At 30.9% G+C, this 27,454-nt stretch overlaps 1 protein-coding gene across 2 annotated transcripts in view; it reads left to right on the forward strand.

Annotated features, from left to right (window-relative positions):
• Window positions 1–27,454, forward strand: part of LOC129219453 (terminal nucleotidyltransferase 4B-like) — a 91,618-nt gene that overhangs the window by 42,755 nt on the left and 21,409 nt on the right. For both annotated transcript variants that reach the window (XM_054853848.1, XM_054853849.1), the window contains exons 5-7: window positions 5,379–5,474; window positions 8,703–8,843; window positions 18,879–19,083. In XM_054853848.1, the coding sequence (XP_054709823.1) occupies window positions 5,379–5,474; window positions 8,703–8,843; window positions 18,879–19,083 (442 nt within the window). The remainder of the gene's footprint in view (window positions 1–5,378; window positions 5,475–8,702; window positions 8,844–18,878; window positions 19,084–27,454) is intronic.

Raw genomic sequence — 27,454 nt, forward strand, 5'->3', positions numbered from 1 at the left:
CTTATACTGTCTATAAGTTATTAACCCATCGCATACAAGAGTTATTGACCCAGAAACTTGACCTTTTTTTTTTTGAAAATGATAAAGGTTGAGACCATTTAAGAGCCAGCTTTTATAAGAACCGAGCAAAAATGGGATGTTCAGATATACACCATTTTTTATTTTACTCAAATTTTTATGGTGGATTCTTCTAAAGATTTTAGAAGACACGTATTTTTTCTTTTCCTCCAAAAATTTTTTTGGGAACCTGTAAAAATTCTTAAAAGTGGAGCCCGATATAAAGGTTTTCCCAAATCGGCGTTTTTTAAAATGTGATAATTTCTGTGTATTAAGTATCAGCCAAAAAAATTCTTGTGTTGACAATATGACGTTTAGTACCTAAGTTGAAATATATTGTAAATTTTGTGGCTGACCTTCAGTACATCCTTTCAGGGGTCACGAAACTTTGTCGAAAAAAAATGAAAAAGTGCCATGTTTGAGGCCCTCTGGTACCCTGCATTCAGGTGCAACCATGGTTTTTGTACATAATTTGTGTAAGAATATATATAAAATATTCAATGCATGGCTTACCCTCTGCACTGCCAAAAAATGGCAGTTTTTGTACATAAAAATGCTAGAAAGTGCAATTTTCACCAGTTTTTATCTCGGTGCAGAGGGTCAGTGTAGAGCTGGATGCCTGCATTTCAAACTAGAGTATGTGTATTTTCACAAACAAGTGACAGAACTATATGCAAATTCTTTTCAAGAACACAATACATATTTCAAAACAGTAAAAGAAGCTATTCAGTTTTCAATTTAGTCATCATATCCAGGTTTAAACTTTCCACCAGATACTATTTAAAAAACTATGATTAAAAACTTACCATAAAAGAGTTATAAACTCGCAAATAGACTGATTATGCTTACTCGCATACTCCATAATATAACTAGAAGCAAAATGCAAGAAAAACAAAATGTACTTTTTAGGGGTTTGTATCTCAGGGCACTGAGGATTAGTATAGAACTTGCTGCTTACATTTCAAACTAGACTGCATGTCTTTTCACAAACAAGTGACATAACTATGGGCAATGGTTCTGCAGGCTAATAAAATGCACTTCAAGATGAGGAAATTGCATAAGAGTTAGCGACTCATTCACTTAGTTGTACTCAAGCTACAATGCTTTGTCTTGTATTTTTTATTGTCCCACTAGTCAGTTAGGCAACTATACCCTTGTTTTATAATGCCATAGTATTGCTTTTATCATAAGTAATAAAATATAACTTAGTAATTGTTTGCTATCATGGTAGTTTAGTGCAGAGAAAATAATTTTTGTCACTATAATGTACAGTATAAACGAATGTCAATGAACTGTAATGTACAGTACTAACGAAAAAAAGCTATCTTAATTAACATCGTTAAAAATATACCTAAAACACCTTCAAAAAAGTGTTACAAATAACTTACATTTTTACCGCAATAATAACCTTTTTTTTTTTTCACTTTGCTTCCAGTTATTATATTACAAAGTATGTGAGTAAACATAATCAGTCTATTTGCAAGTCTGTAACTCTTTTATGGTAAGTTTTTGATCATACCAGTTTTTTAAATAATATCTGGAAGTCCCTGGAGGAAAGTTTAAACCCAGATATGTTGATTGAAAACTAAATAGTTCATTTTACTGATTTGAAATAAGTATTGTGTTCTTGAAAAGAATTTGCCCATAGTTCTGTCACTTGACTGTGAAAATACATACTCTAGTTTGAAATGCGGGCAGTAAGTTGTATACTGATACTCAGTGCACAGATACAGGCCCCTAAAAATTACACTTTTTATCATATTTTGATGACAAAACTGCTATTTTTCACAGCAGTGACTATTAACCATGCATTTAATGAGCCTATTTGATAATTTATATGTATCCCTACATAAATTGCTCGCAAAAACTATGGTTGAACCTCTGCATGGAACCAGGATGCCTCAAACATGATACATTTTCACTTTCTTCGGCACAGTTTAGCCAGCCCTGCCAGGGTCCACTGAAGGTCAGCCATAAAGTTTACGATATGTTTCACTTGAGGCACTAAATATCATATTGTAATCACAATGATTACTTTTGCTGATGCTCAATGCGTAGAGATAATTGAATATAAATGAATATAATAATAAAAAATTATAATAAAAAATGTCGATTTGAGGACCAACTTTCGGAATTTTTGTGGGTCACAAAAAATTTTTTTGGAAGCAAAGAAAAGATATGTGTCTTCTAAAATCATTCAAAGAAACCACTAAAATTTTTAGCAAAATCAAAAATGGCATGTATCTGACTTGCCTGAATCATATAAAAACTGGCTCTTAACTACTAAAGTCAAAGTAATCCATGGTGTTATGTTTTTTTTACTATACTATAGTGATTAGTTAATCCTATGCATATTTCTCACAGTCACTAGCAACTTTAGCAGTTATCCGGATACTAACAAGGCAAAAAAAGCAAATAGCATATTCAATTGACCTTTGTCCCAAAGACATGCGTGAGCCAGCAAATTATTTATGCTAGCATGTACCTAGTATCAAGTAGTATCCACATCTGAAAAAATTGGCATAGGTATATTGTTTAGTATAAACAGCTTTTACTGTACCCTCTATTTTTTCTATCAAATTTTTTAATTTTTTGAGCATTATAATCAAGAAATAAAATACTTATTTTATTTCATACTTTTTAGTGCAAACCAAGCTGATGAAAAAGTCCTTAGATTTTAAATTTTTTAAAATATTTTATTTCAAAGTTTTTTTATTACTTAAAACAAACTTTTGTATGAAAAAGTTAAAACAAAAAAGCATACATTTGTATTAGAGGCTTATATTTAGCTTATGTAATAATTTAATGGCCAAAATCCACAATACACTCCCCTTTCTTCCGCTGGCCACCCCCAATATCTTCGTCCCTTGCCCTGTTACCACACGTCCCTTCCAAAAGTCTTCTAAACGTCTTTACAGCGGAGCGACCTGAGGCATTGTGCTGTTAGCACACGAGGAATCTCACATAAGTAAAAATATTAATTTTAAAGGCTTATATTTAGCTTATATAATTGGCAGAACCCACAAATGTATGCTTGCTTAGGTTTAGCCTTGAAACTTATGTGCGAAATTTATTAACAAAACTTTAGTTTTATGATTATTAATATTTTATTGCTTCTGGCAACAATTGAAAAGCGGAAGTGTGTTAAGTTTCACTGGGCTAAATTTAACCCGGCAACCGGAAGCAAAGTGTGAAAATTATGACGGAGAAAGCAAGTACAGAAAAAGTCTTTAAAACACAGAATTGGATATTTCTCTCAATGTATACTATTGACAGTAAATGTGCAATTAATTATAAATTTTTAAAAATTATTTTTTTTCCTAGAAAAGAAAATTTTAATTTTATGTGAGCATTGACACTGATTATTGGCATCGGCCTATGATCGACGAATGTTGATTTTTGTTATTATGCATTATATGGTATGCCCATCAATGCAACAGGTTATTCATATTTATACTGAAAAATAGCTTTGTACTTTGCTCAATATGTTTTGTGTTACATACTAATAAGAAAATGAAAAGAATTGTATACCAAAAGCAGAGAAGGATTGCTGCGCAATTACAGTAAAACGCTAATATGCATGACATGTGGCATTTAAGAAAATAAGTTAAAAGTACTTTGTACAAAATGTTTAGAAAAAAAAAAAAAACCTTAAATTGTGACAGAAAAAAATTATAAGTCCAGGATTTTTTTTTTCAATCTACAAGTACAAAAGTTTCAGTTCTTGCTACTTAGAACATTGCAATGCATTGCTACTTTAAACAATTTTAATTATTTTGAAAATATTGTTACTTAAACTTAATTTTGAATGAAGCGAGTAACCTGGAATTTTCTAAAAAAATAACCTGGAAAACCTGGAAAAGTCGGAATTTTTTTTTAACTGCAATTGCATGAGACCTGTTCTGGTTAAGTGGTATGTCAAGACCAATGGGTATGCGGAATCTTCTCAAACAGGGTTAAATTTTTCCCAAACATGTAAACACTCCCTCTCCCTACTGCTTCATAAAGTAAGCAAGTTGAAAATTTTAGTTTATGCAATACCGGTGCCTGATGATTTCTTAGGTAAAGCAAAGATAAATTTTGCTGCCCTTTACATATGATCTTAATTTTAAAGTCATGAATGTTCAAATAAGTCTTCTGTGAATAAAAGGAATTTAAAATGGTACTAATATATCTTTCATTACAAAGACAGCATGTTGAATTATACTTTTGTATCAGTAATACAGGTATGAACCTACTCGTAATTGCAAGTTTTGCTCAAAAATAGGGGATCAAGGGTTAGTCCTCGTTGAAATTTTCTGAGTTATAGCTCTAAAAATTAGATGATATTTAGATATTTTTGAGGAAAAGAAGTTTCTGTGGGACTGCCTTCAAAACATTTTAAAAATTTAAGTCTTAAAATCAAGTTTGTTAGTTATCTTTAATGACCTTATGCCATTGATTCCCATCCCGTAGGCCGCATAGTGTACAAAAAGTGTTCATGAAAATAATACTCTAATGGTGGTTTTCAACATGCTTATTTCAGTTTTTCTTTAGCTTTTAATCTGAAAATATTTTCATTAAAACTCTCTAATTATTTTCTGAACCGTATGAACCAACAATATGAGTGGAAGGGACTATCAATACATAAAATATTTTCTTTAGAAAATAGCAAAGACGAAATTGGTCACAGTATAAGGTGTGCAGTAAAAAAAATTGTTATGGAATAAAGTGACTTAACATAATTTGCATTATGTCTGCGAAAAAAATTCCTTTTATTTGTGTAACAAGATACTCTTGTTGTAAAGAAGAATAAAAAATATTTTTGTTAGTAAAAATTACTTTTTGGTGCTCTAATGAGTTAAGTATAAACTTTTACAGAAGTATTTTGCCAAAAAAGAAAAGAAAAATGTTTTTGTTGCTTTTGAGCAACCCAAAACAAAAAATGTTATTCACAATTGTTTTGATGTTTATTATTTATTTTTTTAAACTATTACTGATTACAAAGGGTTTACCAATTTCTTTAGGATATTAAAAGAGGTTCTGAACAGAAAACAGGTTGGCAACTGATGCCTTAGGGGAAAGAAAAAGATTCTAGAAAGCACCCCTGGCATTTTTGCTGTATTGTAGCTTTAAAAAAACTCATAATGCTTACAAATGAATATTTCAAAGAGGAAAATGCATAACTTGTGCTGTGTTAATTTTATTTGTATTTCAAAATATCCATTGTGTTTAACAATTTTAAGTATGGTTTGCTTCAGAATTATGCAGACAATTTTGAAGTATATTTATTGTGTTCAAACATTATTGTGTTTAATCTTTTTTTAAACATTTTTATATAGGTCCCAATTGTGAAACTTATTGATGCCAAAACAGACATTAAAATCGACATTAGTTTTAATATGAATAATGGTGTAAAAAGTGCTAATTTAATAAAAGTAAGCTTTTTTTTTCACTTATACTAATTAACATGATGTATATTTGTCATTTCTTTTTTTTAATGCTCCCTCCCCTCTGTCCTCCTATTTTTAGCCCACTTTCCTTGATATAGAAAAAGAAAGCTTAATGTGTTATAAAAATATTGAGTCAAGAACAAGTTAAATAAATAAATATTGGTGAAAAAAGAAAGAAAATAAGAAGACTGAAATTTCCAAACTGATTGTAGAAAATTACATTTATAAATAGTTATGCATCTTTAACAATTATAATGCCCTACACTAATATAAATATTAAGAAGATATGGGAACTGTTTTCACATGTGCCACTAGATGGTTTGCTCACAAGTTCCCCCATCATCTACCTTGGAATTAACTAGCAAAAATTAACAATAAAATTTAAACATTGTCCTAAATTTTCTTGGATGTTCATATAATGATTTGCACACAAATTAAGTTTTGCTTATTAGTTTAGTTGAAACGTTTTTTCGTGCCAAAAGGACGGTGATAAAATGTATACAACATCTGCTGAAACAAAGAAATTGTCACCACAGAAAAAAAACTTGTTCATTGCTCTAAATGTTTGCCAAGAGATGAGATTGGTAGTTCCATTTCAAGATTTTTTGCTTGAGGTTATCTGAGTAAAATTGTAATAGTTCACATGTGCCCCTTCCCCTTATATATAGTATATGTACAGGGTGTTCCATTTTAACCTGCGAGAACATTTATTTTCGCTACCGTTAGTCCTAGATGTATACTTCCAGTTGCAAAAATGTTCAAAATCAGATGCAGAACTAAGATATTGAAAGTTTAAAGTGAAAATAAAAATGAGTGAAAAAAATAAGGAATTTAGCTCTTTATACGAGCCTTAGGTTCCTTAACTTATATTTAGGGAAATAATCTCCATTGAAAAAATAATTCCAACACAAAAATTTTTTAATTAGTACGACCAATATTCATAGATATGAAACACAGCGTTTGCGACTTTTACCACTTTTCACTCGCTGTCAACAACACCTTTTGAGGGAAAATATAGTTAACAAGTGTTTAAAATTATGTGTGCGTAGAGTAATTTATTAAATTGTTCGAGGATTTGTAGTGTGTTTTTGCGTATCACGGCATGACATTTGCATTTAATTTTGAATAGCAATGAAAAATTTAAATACTTTCTTTTTCGTACTTTGACGATCTGTCATTCTTCTGAAAGGGCGATAAGTTACAATCTCAACTTTTATGTGGTCCCTTAAAATTTTGAACTTGAATATCTCTTTGAGTTTTGGTCGCACAAATGTCAAATTTTTTGTGTTAGTATTATCTTTCAATGGATATTATTTCCCTAGACATAAGTTAGGGGACTTAGGGCCCGCATTAAAAGTTAAACTTTGTATTTTTGACTCATTTTTATTTTTGCTTCAAATTTTCAATATCTTATTTCGCATCTGATTTTGAAGATTTTTGCAATTGGAAGTATGCGTCTAGGACTAACAGTTGCAAAAATAGAGGTCTTGCAGTTTAAAGCCGGAACACCCGGTTTACAGTATAAACCTGATTTAACCATTGTCAAGGGACTAGAAAGTTATCTTTAAATCAAGGATATCGTTAAATCAAAGAGCATAGACATTCAATGCAGTCAAATTCAGACTAGTGAAATGTTTCATTAAACTGAGGAAATGGTTAAATCGAAGTTATACTGTATACTCTTGCATGCAGGGTCTGACCAACCAAAAGTGACAAACAAAAAAATATATATATATATTTGATGACTAGCTCTTTCAGAATAAAGGGAAGAAAGATCGTTTATGAGAATAATTTTTAAACTAATGTATTTTCATTCTTTCTTTTGTCTTCAAAACTTAAAGTAGTGTTATTTTACAAAGTTAAAGTAGTGTATTTTTACTTGCAACAAGTAAAGCAATATTCATAATAGTAAAACTTAGATATTTCAATCAACAAATTATAGTTAATGTACAAACCAATGTAAGAAGCAATAAGTCTGAGAACAAAAGAAGAATCCAAAGATAGGATTTTTTACTTTGACCAAAATGTTAAATGAGAGTTATATGGGGAGAACAGCACGATTTTTTTAGTGTTATTTTTTAAAAGATTGCAAGAATTGCACTGTACGGCTTCTGACCGCTGTAAGTTAGTATTTTAACTTTTAGTTCAGAAATGAAGGTTTCACTGAGAGTTCAGAAAGTTGTTAATTTACAAAAAAAGCAGAATGGTGTTTTTGTGTATATAACTAGTATATGTATATCTTTTAGTTTTCAAAACTTAACAGTTAACATTTCTTTGAATTATTAGATGAAATACGTATATATACATACTTTTCGCGTTGTTTCATATTCCAAAGAAATGTATTTTTGCAACATTTAAATACAATGGAACCTTGATAAATCAGCACCCCAAGGGAACATGAAAACATGTTGACTTAAGCAGTTGTCAACTTACTGAGGTTCTATTCTTTTAATTCCTAAAGAGTTTCTGTATCGCCTACTAATGTTAACATTTACATTACCAAAATTAATTCCAGTAAATAAATTTTCTTTTTTTTTTTGAAAAATACATTAAAAAATCTCTAATAATTATGAATAACTTTGAGAAATAAATCTATAATTTTCGAAAAGAGTTGAAAAAGCTTCTTGTCAGTCAGGTGTGTTACAGATAAGAACTCCTGCTCACAACATGTGAGCAGGAATGCAAAGCAGCATGTGTAAAACATATCAATGTGCCTTCTTTCTCTAGAGGTATTCCATGGGTGCATTTATCCCGTGAAGGCTAACTCTCCTGGATAAAGGAACTAATTCTCTAAAAAAGCTTTCTAGAAAATGATTGACTGACCAAGAAACCATAGCGTAAAATTCTGAGAAGAAGTCAATATGAAAGTTTGTTGGTAGCAAAAATTGGACTACAATACGTAGTAACTGTCGAGTTAACAGGTAGTCCAGTGATCCACATATCGAGTTACTGAAGTTTCACTGTATATAGTTCTTTTATGGTTTAAGTTTGTGAGTATTAATTCAGTTTTTTATGCTAATTATCATGCATTTTGTTTAATTGAAAATTTGAATTTGCTTCTCACAAAGTGATAAAATGATGTGCGGACAATCGCTGAGCAAAAGTTTGTCACATGTGGGATCTAAATTTTTCTTGATTTTAAGAATTTACTTGGCTCTTTGTGTGTCTGGGTTATCTGTATATAATATTGATGTTGTGAATTTTTTCCTGCAGGATTTTATGCATACTTACCCTGTTTTGCCAAAACTTGTACTGGTCTTGAAGCAGTTTCTTCTTCAGCGAGATTTGAATGAAGTTTTCATGGGAGGAATAAGTTCTTATAGTTTGATTCTTCTTACTATAAGTTTTTTGCAAGTAAAGAAAAATCTTTTTTCCTTCCCCCAGTTTTAGACTTTTACATTAAATTTATTGTATGTGCTTAGTAATTGTCAACTTCATTCAATTAATTTATTTCAAAAAGGTTGTGCAGCAATTTTTGATCTCATCTGTCTCTTCTAAAAACTGAACTTCACTCTTTGATTTATTTTTTCAAATAAATAACTAAGTTAATGAATACTGTAAAATAAAAATTTTGAGTGAAATGGGGGGAAATGTGTGTCTAATGGTCAGTCTGATCGCCCCCTCCCCCCCCCCCCCCCACACACATTGAAAAAAACTTTTTTGTTCAAAGTACGTTGGAGAGGGTGCATCAATCCCTTTTTTTCATAATAGTTCAAAAATAAACATAAGTACCTATGCAAAAAAATTGAAAGAAAGATACAGAAATGTGCCAGCTGTGCCAATCGATCCTGCGCCAAACTGCTCCAAAGGAACATAAAATGGACTTTGCGCTAAAATCGGACAAACTTGCACCAAAAGTGCTATTTTGCATTTAATTTTGCTGTTCTTTCAGCATATTTGGCAGTTTTTGCATATTATCATCAAGTTTAATGCATTTGGTGCTTGTTTTAAGAATTTTTTGACTTAGTCCCAATTTTTTTTTACGCATTTCAAAATCAGATTGCATCTGCTTTTGAAAAACTCTATCGTTTTAATATATTATGTGATTCTCTTCCTTTGACTTGAAAAATTTTGTATTGACCATTATTTTCAAGCATTCTTATCTCCCCCCCCCTCCCCCCCCCAAAAAAAAGAGGGCTTGTAAGTTTGTCTTCTTGCCACGTCCACTTAAAAATGGCAGTTCAATTGCATCCAAATTTATTAGCGAATGCGATCTGTAAAAATTAATATTGTTCACCAGTTTTTAATCTTGGGGTTTCTTAAGATTTTAGGACAGAAAATTAATCTTTAATCTTCATTTTAGACACTTTAGATAGCAAAAATCAGAGAATTCTAATGCTCTGGTAATGAATATACAAACATTTCAAAGTTTCTCAGATTCAGACATTTTATTCCATATTCTTAGCCTGTCTTAAAATTTTTTATTTCTTATTAATTTTTTTCTTCACATTTTTCACACATGCATTTTAAAATTCATTTTCTCATGACACTATTTCTCAAAATCATTTTTTTCTCATTGCAATTTCATTATTAATTTTGTGATTAAATATCAAACAGTTAAGAGCAAGAATCTGAGAAAGTCACGCTTGTGATCCATGCCACCTCAGATTTTCTCCAAAAGATTACCAGTTATTACTTATCTTTAAAAAAACCTAAATCCAGAATTTTTTGTTCTAAAGTTGAATTGTTTAGTTTTTATGCACCCCTAAAGGTCAATGTGCAGCAGCAAAAATTGAGCTGATTTATAAGACATGGAACTTGCTGTTAGCCACAATTGTTGCCGAGAACAATTTGCCTCCAAATGTTTTTTATGTATGAAGGATAGAAGGTTCAAACCTTACAAAATGAGTGCTAAATTTCTGGCAAGTTATTGCTGCAAGGTCAATGAAGGTCACAAAAAAGTGCCATTTTTTACTTTTTTTAGCATTTTTGAGGTCGAAAAACAGATTGCACCTTTCAGTTGCCACTGCAAAAGTACTATTGCTTGAAAGGTAAGTATGTGCACTTTGAAAAAATGCATAATTAACTGGCTCAAGTTTAATGTGCTTTTAGTTACATTAGGCTGAAATAGAAAAAATGTCACATTTTACTGATATTCAAACTGTCATAACTCCTTGTGCCAACAACATATTGAAATGTTTTTCCCTTATGCCCTATTATTGGTCTTACCAAAACAGTAAATTCCATTAAGGCGAAATGCTTTAAAATTCAAAAAAAAAAAACTTTTTCATTATGGATTTTTCTTTCTTCATACTATTTGCCTGAATTTCTGGCATTCTAATAATATAGTTTGCAATATAAATTGATATTTTATTGTTCTGTGACACATAAATGATATTTTTGACATTCATTTAACTTGACATAAAACATTTAATAACATTTAAATTTTGTATATTTCAGTACAAAAGAAATTTAGTCAACATAGTTTTGAAATCAAACATACAGTTCTATCTAAGACTCCTGAATGTGTTTTAGCACAGCCGTTTAAATGGATCAGATTCTGACCATTTCTGTAAAAAGAAAGGTTTTTTTTTTGCAAACTTTGTACTCAGCGCTGTTATTTCTTCTCGAAGCTACTTATTTTCGATTTGTTACATTTTTAACATTCTAATAAGAAATAAATGTAAGATACATTAGTTTTTGTATGTGTGTGTTTTCAAATAATTCGCCCATTTAGCTCAGAAAAAAACTCCAACAAAAATCAGAGCCAGAAATATGTATGTCTTGGCCGAAAATTCGTAAGTTTACAGTTTTGACCTGCAGAGAACTGTACTTGCATATATAAAACTGCCAATGAATTTGCTATTCATATAGCAGGAGGCGAGCCCAAAATTCCTTAACTTCTCTAAGGAATTGATAAATGGAAAAATAAATTGCAAAAATAATGGAGACTATTACAAATAAAAAAAAGCTGTCCAATTATCAATTCTTCTGAAAGGGTTACTGCATCCAGTAGCTATGCAATGTTTTCAAGTCAGGTTTCACAATATGGATGGGTACTAAAGCCGTAAAAAAAGTCGCTCGGCTAAACCCAAGTCAAAAGCAATTTCATGTTGAGTGTTCAACAAAGGGAAAAAAAGGAAATAAATGTACAGCTCTGAATGTTGTAAAAATGATGAGCTGTTTAACTGTTCAGGGTAAGAAAAAGTTTAGCCCAGAAGAATATTTGACACAGGAACAGGTTATGTCCTATTTTAGCAGAATGAAAAGGACAGCTATATATTTTGATGCTGAAATAGATGACTATGATGAACTTTTCATGTCGCAATTGAAGAAAATGAAATTGCTGAAAAAGAAAATATCAGGGGCAAAATCCACCTTTTTACAGTTGCAGTATTTTATGACTATGTAGTATTTTATGACTTTGCGCCTAAGTATAAATGTTGTAAATGTTAAATGTCATGTGTAAATTTCAATAAATGTCAAATGTGGCACAGAATATTAAAATATCAAATTATATTGAAAACTATACTATAAAAATACAGCAGTTAAAGCAAAAAGTAGGAAGCAAAAATCCATGACCACAGACGGAAATGGACAAAGTTATTTTTTTCTATCTTCTATTTTATTTTCCTTTTTAATTTTAAAACATTCGAAATTCAATTTCAGTAGTATTATTGTTCTGATATTTCGGATTTATAATGTAGTGGTAAAAATACAATAATCAAACAAAAAAAAAAATTTGTTTTGCTGTGAATTATGTTACTGAAGTCAATATAGATGTAAATTTTAGAAGTTGAGTCAATAATGTTTTAAAATATACTTTGTCAAAAACAAAAATTGATTTATTTTACATTATTTCTTATTCAAATGTCAAAACGTACAAATAAGTAGCTTTAAGAAGAAAAAACAGCCTGAATACAAAGTTTTCAAAAAAAAAGACTTTTTAAAATAAAAAAAAGAAACTGTCTAGTACTGATCCGTTTAAAGTTTCGTGCTAAAAACACATTAAGGAGTCTGAGATGGAACTATATGTTTGATTTGCAAATAAAAAATAAATATAATAACATTGGAAATGTTGACTAAATTACTTTGCACTGAAATATGCAAAATTTAAATGTTATTACTGTCTTATGTTAAGTTAAATGAGTGCCAAAAATATCATATATGTGTCACAGAACAATAAAACATCAATTTATATTGCAAACTGTATTATTAGAATACCAGATATTCAGGCAAATAGTATGAAGAAAGAAAAATCCATGACAACAAAAATAGGCAGATATTATTTTTTTACAAATTTTAAAAGCATTTTGCCTCAATGGAGTTTATGTTTTGGTAAGACCAATAATGGGGCATGATAAGGGCAAAAAAATTATTCCATTATGTTATTCGTGCAAGGAGTTATGACAGTTTCAATATCAGTAAAATGTGACATTTTTGCTATTTCGGCCTAATGTAACTAAAAGCACATTAAACTTGCCTCAGTTAATTATGCATTTTTTCAAAGTGCACATACTTACCTTTCAAGCGACAGTGCTTTTGCCGTGGCAACTGAAAGGTGCAATCTGTTTTTCGACCTCAAAAATGCTAAAAAAAAAGTAAAAAATGGCACTTTTTGTGACCTTCATTGACCTTGCAGCAATAACTTGCCAGAAATTTAGCATTCATTTTGTAAAGTTTGAACCTTCTATCCTTCATACATAAAAATAATTTGGAGGCAAATTGTTCTCGGCAACAATTGTGGCTAACAGCAAGTTCCATGTCTTATAAATTCGCACAATTTTTGCTGTCACGCTTTGAACTTTAGGGACCCATAGAAACTGAACAACTCAACTTCAGAACAAACAGTTCTGGATTTAGGTTTTTGATAAGATAAGTAATAATTGGTAATTTTTTGAAGAAAATCTGAGATGGCATGAATCGCCTGATAATGCTTGGCGTGCGTTTCTCGGATTCCTGCTTTTAAAAATAAAATTTTTAAGGTTGCCTTTGCTTGATCTTCAGATTTGTTAATCAAGTAGTTCAGTGTGTAACATATGCGCCAAAATGTAAAAAAGGTCAAATATAAGTAAATAACTTATACATACCAAAAAGAAAAAGATTAATTAATAACTCCTTAACAAATCACTTGTAACTTGTTGAGGTAAAGTTTTTAAGTTTAGTCATTCTTTTTTGCTTTTCTTTTTAGCCTTTTTGAATATGTTTTTCTGTTTTATGTGGATGCCTCACTCGCCAAATCGATTAGCACTATAAAACAAAAAGTAGAGAAAAGTTATGAAGAAGGTGGTGTTATCCATAAGAGTACATATGATCTCGTGTTACATTTTCTGCCATCACATGGTCAGAAATGTACTGAACCAAAACTTTAATATAAATTCACATGCTAAAAATTGATTAAGAAGGCTCAGTGGTAGCACTTCACGCTCTCGCGCTGCAGGCCCAGGTTCTATTCCTGGATCAGGCATGGTCGACTCGACCTTTCATGCCTTCAGTGAGTCAATAAAATGAGTACCAAGCGTGCTTGGGAACTATACCCTGGGGTTCCACATTAAACTGATCCCCCTAACCGGAACATCTGCCTAGCACTCAAGAGTCCTTGGTCAGGAGGATTGAAATGGGCACAATAGACCTAGGCCCCCATGGGCTTTCATGCCACTGGGTTTGGTTTAAGCATTGATTAAGCACTATTAAAGCAGAAATGATTTTTTTAAGAAGTGGAGTTAATCAATTTGTCAACTAAGGCATCCATGAATATCTATCTTATATCATTTACATGCCTATACAGTTGAGTACTGACTTACACAAGGAATACGTTCCAAGACTCCTTGCGTAAGTTGAAATTTCGCGTTGTGAAAAAATTTAGGTATACATTTTTTAGAAGTATACCAAATTCTTTTAGACATTTAAATCACCCCTCAAACTGCTTTAAAGCATACTTCAACTGTAAGTTACAGTTTCTTACTTATAGAACTAAACTTTTACTGTATTTGAAAAATAAAAAAAAGTTGTTTTGTTCAACACAAAACATTTTAAGGTGCACAAAATGAATGATAAGACTTAAATAAAACATGGTAAGCACAGTGTGTAGCAAAACTAACTACAACAGTACTGTACAGTGGATTAGCAATAATATTTGAGTAAAAAAAGGAGAGATTTATGATCCATGATCAGATTATTATCTAATACATTTTTAAATACGGTTGCTTTGCCTTTTCTTTAAAAAGTTTCCATTTATGGCAACAGTTTTATCTTCCAATTGTCTGTAAACCACAATGCAAGAGAAGCTTAAATTTTCATAATATTTACTTTGCTTAGACATTGCTCTGCAAGCTTTAATATTGAAGCTAAGTTTCAAACTTTTACGGGTATCTTTTTGTTTCGACTTTTTAATTGTGTGTATGGTAGATTCACTGATATTTGTGTCGTGCTACCATTGACGTTAGTAGTTGTTCAAACGTATCAAGAATCTTAACACTTTTTTGTCAGAAACTTTGTTTTTATTTCCATCTAATAAGTTTACAGGGGTCTGGCCAGAGCAAATTAGGGTCCGTTAACGGACCCTTCACAAAAATCGGATCAACCAAACCGGAACTTTCACAAAAATCCGATCAACCAAAACGGACCTTTCACAAAAATCCGATCAACCAAAACGGACCCTTCACAAAATTCTGGTAAGCAAAAACGGATCTTTCACAAATTGTTTATTGAAAGAGCAAATCTCATATTAAAATAATACAGCATATTTAAAGTTAAATTAGAGGAATCAACTTATACAAAATCAGCTAGTTTTGCAAAAGGAAAAAAAAAAATCGGCACTCTTGTAATGCTCCTGCAAGCCATAAATAATTACTACCGCCAAATAAATATAATGCCTGTTGTTGGTTTCTTTGAAAGAAATTAACCGCTGAAAGTCAGTTAGGTTTATAATTTTGCTTGTTTGTTTTATGCAGCGGTGTTGTTGTAAACTTCTTTGGAAAAGCGTCAACATTCTCTGAATAGGCGTAGTAAGCACTTTTCTCCCCACTCATGATTTAATCATCAATAATATACAGCAAAATGAATTTAGAACTGCAAAGGATAGTATGGGTGGGGCGGATGTGATCGCTTCACATAGGGTTACAAAATTTAAACTTATCGCCACTTAGTGTCTGGTGGTGCGATGTTAAACTGTTATTTTGGGAGAAAGTTATATAGGTTTGGTTTTTCGATACTAAAAAGGATAATTAACTTTAAATAAACTTTTATTTACCATTATTTTTTTCTATAGATGTCTACATTTTGAAAAACGCAATCTTTTTACATCCGATATGATAATCATATTTTATTCTTTTTTTCAAGCTAACTTCGCTTTGTTAGGATGCAAATAAATGAAAAGTCTCTTTATTTTTGTAACAAAGCCTATTTCAAGCTTTTAAAGGGGAATTCCATTTTCTTTTATGAGTCAATAATTAAAATGCTGAATCAATGGTTTATTTTTTATTTTATTTATTTATTTATTTTTGTTTCAACTGTGTCCAGATATTAATGATATGTTTATCATAAGACTAAAATGCAATTCAAAAGTAATTTTATCAAAAATCTTTATTTTACAAGCCGTTTTTATACTTTTGATTCCTTCACTTTGAGGATTGCAATCTCTTTGCATCCGCTGTGGAAATCTGATTTTTCGAATTTTCGATGTTTAGTACGCTTAGTTGAGAGGTAAACAAATAAAATATTTTTTTATTTTTGTGAAAATCACGGAGTTTATAAGGTTTGAACAAAACTCTGTGCTCTTAAACAGTGTCTTGGGTTAAAAAGTTAAATGCTGAACCACTGCCAGATTTTTTTTTCTTACAGTTATTTTAAATACTACACAAAAAACATTTCTAGTATAATTTAACATGATGTAGAATGGTAGATAAATATTGATACTTGAGGGGTGCCCATCTCCCAGGGAGCGATGCCTCCCCCCTCTTTTCAAATACTAGAAAAACACTCAAGAATGATATTCTCAACAGAAAAGAGAGAAAACACTCAACATTCAGTGTCAACAGGGGCCAATCCAGGATTTTTTTCTCGCTACCTATTTTTATGAAAGTATTGCATCATTCTATTTTTGTGAAAGTTTTTTTTATCAGCATTGTTTTTGTGAAATTTTAGAGACATCCTAATTTTTATAAAAGAAATAGTGGAACAAGTGAAATTTTAGTTCGAAAAGTGTAAATGTCATCTAGTATTATTTTTAACAGGTTTCGTTTTGGGGGGGGGGGGGAGTAGCTAAAAACCTAGGAAGTACGAAAAATACCATCGTAATTTCAGCTTAATGGTCTATGTACTGTGTATAATATAGGAAATTATGAAAAAACGGTTCCTCAAAACAGATGTTTAAAGATTGTGATAATATTGCATAAATACACTTTGGTGAGAAACAGCTAAAAATTAGTTAAAATACTACAAAAAGGTTTCTATTTAAGCGATTGTTCATATAAACCTGCTTATAATTTTATTTTATGAGTATATTTTGTTTTAAACAGAGAAACAAATTTTATATTTTAAAATGCGAATTTTTGTGAAATTTTCGATGTTTTTGTGAAGTTACTGATTTTATAACTTGATTTTTGTGAAGGTACCGAAAAACGGTAGCAAAATCAGCCTGTATTGGGCCCTGGTCAATGATGCAGTTTCCACCATCTCAAGAGTCTAAACTTTCGTTTTTACAAGAAAAAAATTTTTTTTTTAATTATTTGATTTTTCACAAAATTATTTTATTTTTCACAAAAAACGGACCCTGTGAAAAATCCTGTACAGACCCCTGGTTTAAAGCTATATAAAAAGAGTTACAAGGAAGCATTTTAATGGTATTTGAGCAAAAATTTTAAAGATTTTATTTTTATATTAAAAAAAATAAGAATAGAGTTTTTCCTTTTTAAAAAAAAAAGAAATTTAAGGTACATTGCTTGGTAAAGGCCTCAAGGAGTTGTTCAAACTTAATATCTTATATGGGGAATTTTACTTACAAATACGTAACTTTTGGCAGTTACAGTCGGATCCCGACTTACGCAACGGATGCGTTCCTCTCGCGCAAGTCGAAATTTCGCGTTGTGGAATAAGGTATCTTTAGAAATATTTTATAAGCATACCCAATTATTTCAAACAGGTGTTAACACCCTTAAAATTGTTTCAAAACATTTCTTAACTATATGTTACCATTTCTTTTATAAAGAACCGACTTTTAACTGCATTTTAGGGAAAGTGTTATAAAGCACAAAATCAATGATCAATGAGAGACATGAATTAAAACAGTAGGATACTTACATGAAGTACATTACTGCATTTTAATACCACTGAACAGTAAATATCGTTAACTTAATTATAATTTTTAAAATAATGAAGATGATGGTTTATGCAGTGTGGGAACACCCCTCTTTCTGGCCTCTTTAAGCCACAATGCAAGAACAGCTTCCATTTTCATAATGTTTGTATTTTTCTCAGAGGCACTTATCCTGCGAGCAACAATATCAAAACAATTCTAAACTTTTACGAAATTCCTTGACTTTAAATTGTACGCATTGAAGATTCGCTCATACTTAATTGTTGTGCTACCGTTGAAGCACTTTTTAATTTTTCAAGCATGTCAAGAATCTTGACCTTTTCTTTAACCGTCAGAAACTTTCTCATTCTCTTTCCATTTTAAGAATCTTAGTGGTTATTTGTGTAAACTGAAGCAAAGCGTTGTTTAGGCTAATGCAGTGTGTGAACTTCCGCTTTTAGTGATGCTAAGGGGATGAAAGTCCATAACCAAAGCCAATATTTAGTGTTAACGAAGCCCATTCTAGCTCCGCCGCACTGCTCCTTTCCAAAAAATTTCATGTTGCAGGCAAGCAATTTGTGTCCGCAATACTAAATACATTACTAATGAAAAACTTGCGTTATAGCCATATTGGGTAAGTTGGATCTCGTAACGTATCCAACTGTATTCTAAATCAAGATTCCAATTTTCTTTTTTTTTCGATCGACCCTACTGTACAGCCACCAATGTTTTTGAAAGATTACAAAAAGTTCCTAAAAGGAGTAAGTCACTAAATTTCACTTTAGACACCATTACTGATTTCACACAAAGACCAATTGAGGCAGTGGGAAGCAAAGGGATGTTAGTGGACATTTTCAAGTTTTGAGTAAAAGGCATTTAAAGATAACATCCTAGGTAGGCTTTCATTCATTGAATTTTTTTCTAAATCATGCTGTATAGCAGCAACTACCAGGGCTACTAGTACCATCTCTTGCCCCAAGACAGAGGAGAGGTTCACCTACCATGTGTACTGGTTATCTCCAAATTTTTAATTTTGCCACTTACATCCCTTTGCTTCTCACTGCCTGAATTTTGAAAATCGATTTTACACTATTAAGTATTTTGTAGGAATATTTTTTGATTTATCAAAATTCAACTTTTTTCTTCCTTTCTAGCATATTAAATGTAATGGAGAAGGTGATAACCTGGGAAAACTCTTGATAATGTTTTTTGAGTTATATGGCCGACACTTTAATTATCATAATACTGGTATCAGCGTAAAAAATGGAGGAGCTTATTTTATCAAGGAAGACTTTCTAAGTTCAATGTCTGATGGAAACAGACCGTCAATTCTGTGTATTGAGGATCCTCTTCTACCTGGTATGTTGCTTATTGATTTACATTTACTTTACGTAAACTTGCAAAACGTAATATCAGGGTTTGTACGACCCTTGAAAACCTTAAAGTGCTTGGAAAAGTTCTTAATGTTTTCATTCAAAAAAACATCAGATTGTGCTTAAAATTTTTTTAAAAATATTATTTTTAAGAGATTTCAATCCTTTTACAATTTGTAAATACTTTGATTTTTTTTTTTTTTTTTTTTTTTTTACAATCTGACATTATTTTCACATATGTTAACTTAGATTTGCTCTCTTTTTTGTTTGTTTAATTATAAAAAAAGCACAGGAATTCTTTTGGAAACCACGATAACATTTAACTACGGTTGGCTCTACGACTTTCAAGGGACCATAAAAAATCGTCCTTAAGTAGAAAGAGTCCTTAAATAGAATGCTTTTAACACAATAGTGGACCATCTGGGACAGTGAAAAGCTGTCGTTAAATAGAATGTCATTAAACAGAGAGCCAACTGTAACTCGAAATTCATGGAAAATTTATTCTTGTGTTTGAAATTTCAATATTTTTGTATCCTGCATATATTTAAATATTTTGGCCAATAAAATATTATTTTCACATATGTTACCTTAGATTAGCATATTTTATATTTAATTTCAATAAAAACTAAGTAAATTATGGGAAACATTCCAGCATTGAACTTGGTTTGCGGAAATTTGCTTCCCTAGTTTAAGATTTCAATCCTTCTACAGCTTGTAAATATTTTTATATTTTTGGCAATTAGAAATTATTTTGATGCATACCATATCAGATTAGCTTGTTTTATTATTTTTTTAATAACTAAAAATTGATTGCTTTTGTTTTGTTTAATTGTAAATATAATTACCTATATTCAAAACCTGCTCTCTAGCTATGCCACTTAACATTTTGGTTTCTACCCACAAAAGTTAAAAGTGCTTATGTGAAAGGGCTTTTTCTTTTTTTATATATTTATATATTAGCTTGCGGATTCTTAAAAAATATACTGCTTTGAATGTGAAGATTTCAAAAATAAGCCTCATGTGATCTGCTCCTCTTTATGACTGAGTTTTTCAGACATTTTCTGAAAAACTTTTGACATAGATCTTTTATTGAAGTGTCACTTGTTGTAGAAAATGCAATTTTTATTTCCAATATTTTTTATATTGCCTATTATTTGTATGTTTGCATTCAATGAAACCTGCTTACAACATTTTTAGTACAAATTAATGATGTGACCTTGAAAAATATTTTTCTTGAAAAGTACTTTAAACTTCACAGAAGTTGTTCATTTTGGTCTTCCTGAATTAAACTAATCATACCACAAGGGTCTTATCAAAGTTTGAAAGTGTCCAATATTTTGATATATCTCTGGTATTTTGATACATATACAATGTTTTCAATCAACACCAACTAAGTTACAGTCAAACCTTGCTTTTACGCAATCTATCAGACTGGAAATAAAACATGCACCAAGTGGGAAAACATAAAACTAGGGAGTGGAAGTAAAAATCTAAGCATATTGTTTAAAAACCGACTTACCAAATTAACTGGTGAGAGAAATGTGTAATATTTACTTGTTTGCTAAATTTTTTTCTTGATTTTTAATCACTAATAAAAAATGTTCTCAAATTTTAATACTTTAAATTGAGATGCCTTTCCTTCAGGTAAAGAATGCAATTGGCCTCCAATTGAAACCAGTTCTACCATAAAAGCAAGGTCAGATAACACAAAAGAAGTTAAAATCCATGGAATCTATAAGCTATAAAGAGCTAAATCTCCGCTTTCTAAATATGGCAACAATTTATTTTATTTTCTTTTTTTTTTTTTTTCAGAGGAAATGTAAAAATTTAAATACCATACCTGAGAGCGAAATTAAGTGCATGTATTTTGAAGCAAAATTTGTTTTTATATGCTTCAAAGAAACGATCTGGTGATCGGACATTTGGAGGACCCTTTCAGTCTATTACTCACAGAAAAAAGGGGCGATTAAATGGAGCAAAAGGAATTAAACACCTAAAACAAATTTATCTTGTAAAAAAAGTACCCGAAAAAATGTTTATGCAAGTCTTACAAGAGATAATAGTTTTTATCTGTTTTTAAAGTAACGGATTCAGAGGATTTTCTAGAAAAACGTAATGTAAAATCCGGAATATTTTAACATGATTAGTATAGCAATTTTCCCGGACCAACAGAAATTGTGTTGAAAGCATGATGATGTATGAAACTAAAAACGTAAAGTCGGGGCTTCATTATATTTAACTAGTAACTACATGCTCAAATAATACAATTGTTTATTTTTGTCTCGTATTATTATATTATAAAGCCTAAAAATGTTTATTTCATTATTTCTCTTTAATATATATTTAGCGTTAGTTGCATTTTTCATCTTAAACTATGTTAGTTCTTTCACTTACTGTATTATATTGTTGAAATATAGAAATTATGCATTAGGGCCACTCCACGAAAAAGTCAACCCTTTTTCCTGCACGTGACGGTTCATATATTTTATTAAAAAGTAATAATTTTAAAGGTTATAGACAAAATTTTTGCTTCAGAATTGACATAAGTTTGTAATTTGTTAAGCAGAAAAAAATTGTTCATTGATATTTTAAGTATTGTCTATACTAATGATATAAAGCTGAAGAGTTTGTTTAAACACGCCAATCTCGGGAACAACTGGTTCGAATTGAAAAATTCTTTTGTGTTGAATAGTCCATTTATTGAGGAAGGCTATAGACTATTTTTTTCTTTTCTAAGTCAAATTGACCGTAATATTTGTAATTGCAAATTAAATGTTTAATTAATTGTTTAGTTCTATGAATTTTTAATAGATGGCGGGAAACCATGCTGCGGAACAAACACTACGCTTTTGTTCGACTGTTGTGGTCAACGAACTGATTTTTGAATGCATTTTTTTTTTTTGATATTCAGGTATATAGTTTGATTTTGTAGGATGTTCTATTACTTTTTTCCTTATTTCTTCAACATTTGTTCTTATTGTTGAAGATAGTTACTTTTCTAAGTAAATAATTTGATTTATCGTATTATTCATATTTGATTGTTCTTTATAACATTTTTATTTTTGTGTTTATTCGGCAAAACATTTTAAATTGCAGAAAACCGCTTCACTCACTAAAGAGCAGGGTTACGGTAGCGTGGTTACTTGGTGTGTTAAGAGATGAACTATACAGTTGAAGGATTATTTTGAGTTTTAAAGCTACTTTTCATCTTTTTATGTGGTTTGTCAAATTGTTTTAAATTCCAAAGAGACTTTAATAGATTTTTTGAAAATGTGTGCACACATTTTAGTGGAAGAAAAATTATCATTTTACATTAGAAGGTGGGATTTTTTTTATTCAATAGACTTTCTTTAAATTATTTCCACAAGCATCACCCTGCGGGTACTGCTAGTTAATGAAATGTGAGGCGTTACATGCGAGACAAAATGACCATTTTCCCCATTTGTGAGTATACAGATCATCTTGCCTTACTTATGGACCAATTTTCAAGTTTTAAATTGGCTGTTTTATTGTTTATATTAAAACCATTTTATTGTTAATAGTTTTATTAGAAAAATACAAAAAAGGAACATTTATTATAAAAAGAATTAAAGTACAGTTGGTTGAAGGAAGTGGGTCACTTGTGTAATTAGTTTATCCCCCTTAAACTGAATCATAGATAAAATTTTTTAAAAATTTTTACACCAATCATGTTAAATTTCGTCACAGTGATTGGTTTTACATATGTTGGGGTTTCGTGGAATTTTTTCTATGTTATAGGACTTAGTCAAAAAAAGAAAAAAAATCTGAAAATTTTTTTGCGAGTTCAAGCAACATTTTTCAAACTGTTTCCAAGTAATTTCAGGTTTTTTTTTATGATCATGAATTTTTCATGTATAGTTTAACTTACACTGTACACCGCAATAAGAATTTTTGATTAAATATTAATAAGTGTTTAAGAGGAGAGGTCCCACTTATCCCATAAATTTTTTCTACAAGGGGTAAGTCTCTCCCCTCACAATGAGGTAAGTGGATCCTGCTGTAATCGTGGAGATTTTAAAATCAACAGTAACTCTGATAAAATACTAGTATTAGTGAAATACAACTATGATGACTTAGTAGGAATTGATAGTTCAGCTACAAAAACTGGTAAAGCTGGTGATTACATATTATTTAAACTTACATCAAAGCAAACCATAAAGTATTAGAGATCTAATGTTAGAAGTTGATGATACAAATAAAAAAGAAAAAAATACTGCTGAATTTGCAAGAACGAATAGAAATAGTGACTTTTTATTGGCATGGTGCAGATGATGATGGAATCATTACTGAGGATGAAGTCCAGTATAATGATAGTTCAGATAGACGCATCTATTTGGAATTTCCAATTTCTTTCTCAGCTTATAGATTTGGCTAATTTACCGAAATTGACCTTAATCAACTGTATTACATTTATTCAATACACTTTTATATGTAAAAGTAAAATATGTACCTATAGGCTTTCATTAAATTTCTCAGATGTAATTGTTTTGTTTTTTGTTTAAAAATGTTCTCTCGTACAGAAAAGACTGTAAATATCTCGTAAATAGATGTGTTTACAGAAAAAATTATTCAGACTAAAATTTTACATGCTTTTTCAAGTAAAACCCCCCTTGCATTTCTTAGATATGCTTTATTTATTATGGGGTAAGTGGGACACCCATCTGATATTCTTAAAAATATAATGGTTAAAAATATTTAAAGCATTATTTTTGAAAACTTTTGTTTACCAATAATGTCCAAGACAAAATAATACGATAAGTTTAAATACTTTTGTTTCAAAACTTTTGTATGAGGTTTCAAAAATGATCTGTTCTCAAAGAGGTCACACTTACCCTAACCAGCTCTATATTAATCTGTGGTTCTGTTTAAAAATAATAGTTTTTATAGTGAATAAATAATATTTATTATTAACTAGCTATACCCGCATGGCGATGCCCGTGCTAAGAATTTAAAGGAATTCCGTTGAATAAAAAAATCCACCCTCCCCCCTGTTTTTACACAAAGTTTGATGCCTACGACGGTAAGCAATTGTGATTAAAAATCACGGTACATCTAGAACGAAAAGGAAATCCCGTATCCTGTACGAAAAAGGATTCAACTCCCCAGCAGAAAAAAAACATTTAAAAAACCTGTCACATCTGGGACAAAAAGGAAATCCTGCATCCCGTATGAAAAATTTAACTATAGAAAAGCTATCATCTGGGAAAAGGAAAGTACCCCCCCCCCTGTCTGTTGTCAAATAATCAGTAATCATATTTTTTAACTAAAATGCGTGAACACCCTTTGAAAACGTAAATGCAATTCTTTAAAATCTAAAATATTTTGCCAAATAAACAAATAATCCGCAACTACATTGTTTATCGCCAAATCGCCAAGAGACTATCAGATTAAAAAGAAAATCAATTAACATTCGCACAATGAATGTAACAAAAATGACAGCAGCGCAATAACCAAATCAAGAATTCACCGGTTCTACTATTCGAACGCAACTGTATAACAAAGATGACGTCACTGCAGAAACCCAAGTCAAGTTTAGCCTTGAAAACTGACAATTAAGAATCGCTTATATCTCCTGAACTAATTGAGAGAAATCGAACAAACATCTTGTTCGGAAAGGAAAGCTGTTTCCAACGACATATAATGTTAGGGGGTGGGGGGATTTTTTACCCTTAATTAGGCAAAAAATGTGAAATTTCAGCTTAATTAGTTAATAACGAAAAACTAATTAGAAATTTAGAATTCGGGCTTCGAGATGCAGACCCCTAGGGTACGTTCAAATTTTGTGCCAAGTTTCAGAGCTGTAAGTGCTATGGGGGCTTCTGGCTATTAGGTACATAGAAAGAAAGAAACACAATCTGCTTTATATACAGTCGGACCTCGATGTAAGGTCACCTTTTGCTACTTCACAAAACTGACCTTATAACCGATTCATATATATTTTATAACATGTGTGTAAGGAATAAACATGTATATATACATTAGTTCTTTGTAAAAATTTAAAACTTTCAAAAATATCACTAATTAGGTTAAAATAGTTTAATAGGTTTGAACTAATTAAAACTTTTGGAATCAATAAGAAATTTTAAAATGATTTTTTAGAACTTTCATGTAGAGTAAAGCTGCTTACAAATATGCCCAAGCAGGGAACTAATGTGCAATTTATCTACTTAAAATTGTTTTCTAAATGTTTTCTTCGGCTTCTCATTACTGGTAAAGTACGATATATACACGCTTAGTGCTCACGTAGCTACTTCATATTTTAGTGTCACTGTCATAATATTCACTTTCTACTGCATTCTGTGCACTAAATGCTACGTTAATAGGAACACGACTTTTCACTTTTTAAGGATCGTATATCGCGGAAACACTGAAATCATTTAAAGAAATCAGACAGAAGTGACCTTATAAGCGATAAATGAGTTAAGACTTGACCATATATCCGATAAGACATAACATAGAATTCCTATTCAATGAATCGGGACTTTGGAAAAGTGACCTTATATGTGGGGTGACCTTATAAGCGAGTGACCTTATATCAAGGTCCGACTGTATATAGATAAGCTTAATAGATTTAATTTTCAATCTAAAAATAAATATAGGATACAGTGAAACCTCTTCAAGTGGCCACCCCTTTTAACAGCCAATTTTTTGTGGCACAGATTTTTTTAGCCCATGGGCGTAATTTTAAAAATACCCTTAGCAACAGCCGCCAAGTGGGTATGTCCATCCTATTTTTCAGGAAAATCTATTCATTTCCTGTTTCTAATCTACATCTTTTTAGTTCAAGGAGAAGTCTTACTGGCTACTAACTAATCCCGATAATTTTGGAATAAAAATGTTATTCACGCTTCTTTTATTAGTTGATCAGTGTGTGTGTGATCTAGCTCTCAAACAACTGTCAAAGATCATTTGTATGAATCTCAAACAATGTATTATCAAAGTTCTGAGAAACGTGAACATGGAAAATCGGTGAGAGAATTAATGGAGTATTATTTGGAATTCTTCCTAAATAGTAGCGGAGTGCTTTGATAATTTCAGTGTCGACTGAGGAAAACGTCTTCTGGTTTGAGTCGGCAGAAACAATTTTTCTATCAAAACTAATACTAGTTTGAGATTTAAACTAACTAATCAGTTTGTTTGCTGTGTGCATTATTAACGTTTTTAGGAAAAATTAATTTTTGTGTCTTTCGTGCACTAGTTTGGCCTTTGATGATCAATTTACTAGTGCGTTTTGTTTTCGTCAACTAGTAAAACTTTTAACTGAGGTGATTTTGGGGATAATAGATGAAATCATCAGAAATTTGGAGGCAATAATAAATGAATTGGTTATAGATTTATATTTTGAACTGAAAAACGAATTTGGAACCAATTGTTGAAAAGTAAAAACTAAAGTCACAAATTGTGTCCTCTCTTTGAAAAATGTAAAAAAATAATTAAATACAATACTGTTTTCACTTTAGAAACTTATCCTTACTCCTCCCTTATTCCATTTTATGTATTGGACTTGCTTACATTATGTATCATAGAAATTATATTCCAATTGTAACAAAAACATTTTAAAGCAGACTCTGAGCTGCCAAAATTTTATGGAAAAGGAGGGATGGCCACTCATAGAGGTTTCATTGTATTATATTTTCAAAATTAATATTAAGTATAATGTATATCTAGAGCTGCCAATTGCTATGAAAAAATCTTCATATCTACGAACAAAAGTCTTGAATTACTAGTCTTTTCATCCGTAAGCTCGTGTATTTTGCATTGAAAAAGGGGTTCCATTTAACCTCAAAACATGTTAATGGCAATTATCTGCAATTTTACGTCGTTATTTCTTAGTTTTACTAATTTAGATTTTCAAAAGTTGGCAGCTCTGTGTATCATCGAGCCCTGCTTATCGTACATGAAATTTCCTTGCTTTTGAGTCTTCATACTATAGCAGCAAAAGTATACACAGACTTTTGGCGAGCCTACCTGACCTAACTACTAATGTGAGTTCAAAACTTGATATACTGTCAACTCCCAATTCTCCGCTAAATAGGGTGGCACAGTCGCTACGGATAAGAGAGTTTGTTGAGCTAATGTCTTACAAGCAGTTCATAAATTGTGAAATGTTTTCTTTTTCTTAGTAAAAAAACTTTTTCGGTTAGCACTTGGGAATAATCCATTTATTCCAGGTGAACTGGGAATAATACTCTGTGATTCATGATCATGTGGTTGCTCATACATAATAATGATGCAATCAATATTGTTGAGAAGCAATAAACCTGATTTGCTCCAAAGCTGACTGAGACCTAATACTAGTGTTAAAATAGGGGTTAGGTTCCGTAGATTAAAAAAAA

This window comes from Uloborus diversus, chromosome 3 (assembly GCF_026930045.1).
Source record: "Uloborus diversus isolate 005 chromosome 3, Udiv.v.3.1, whole genome shotgun sequence".
In the NCBI taxonomy this organism is placed as follows: domain Eukaryota; kingdom Metazoa; phylum Arthropoda; class Arachnida; order Araneae; family Uloboridae; genus Uloborus; species Uloborus diversus.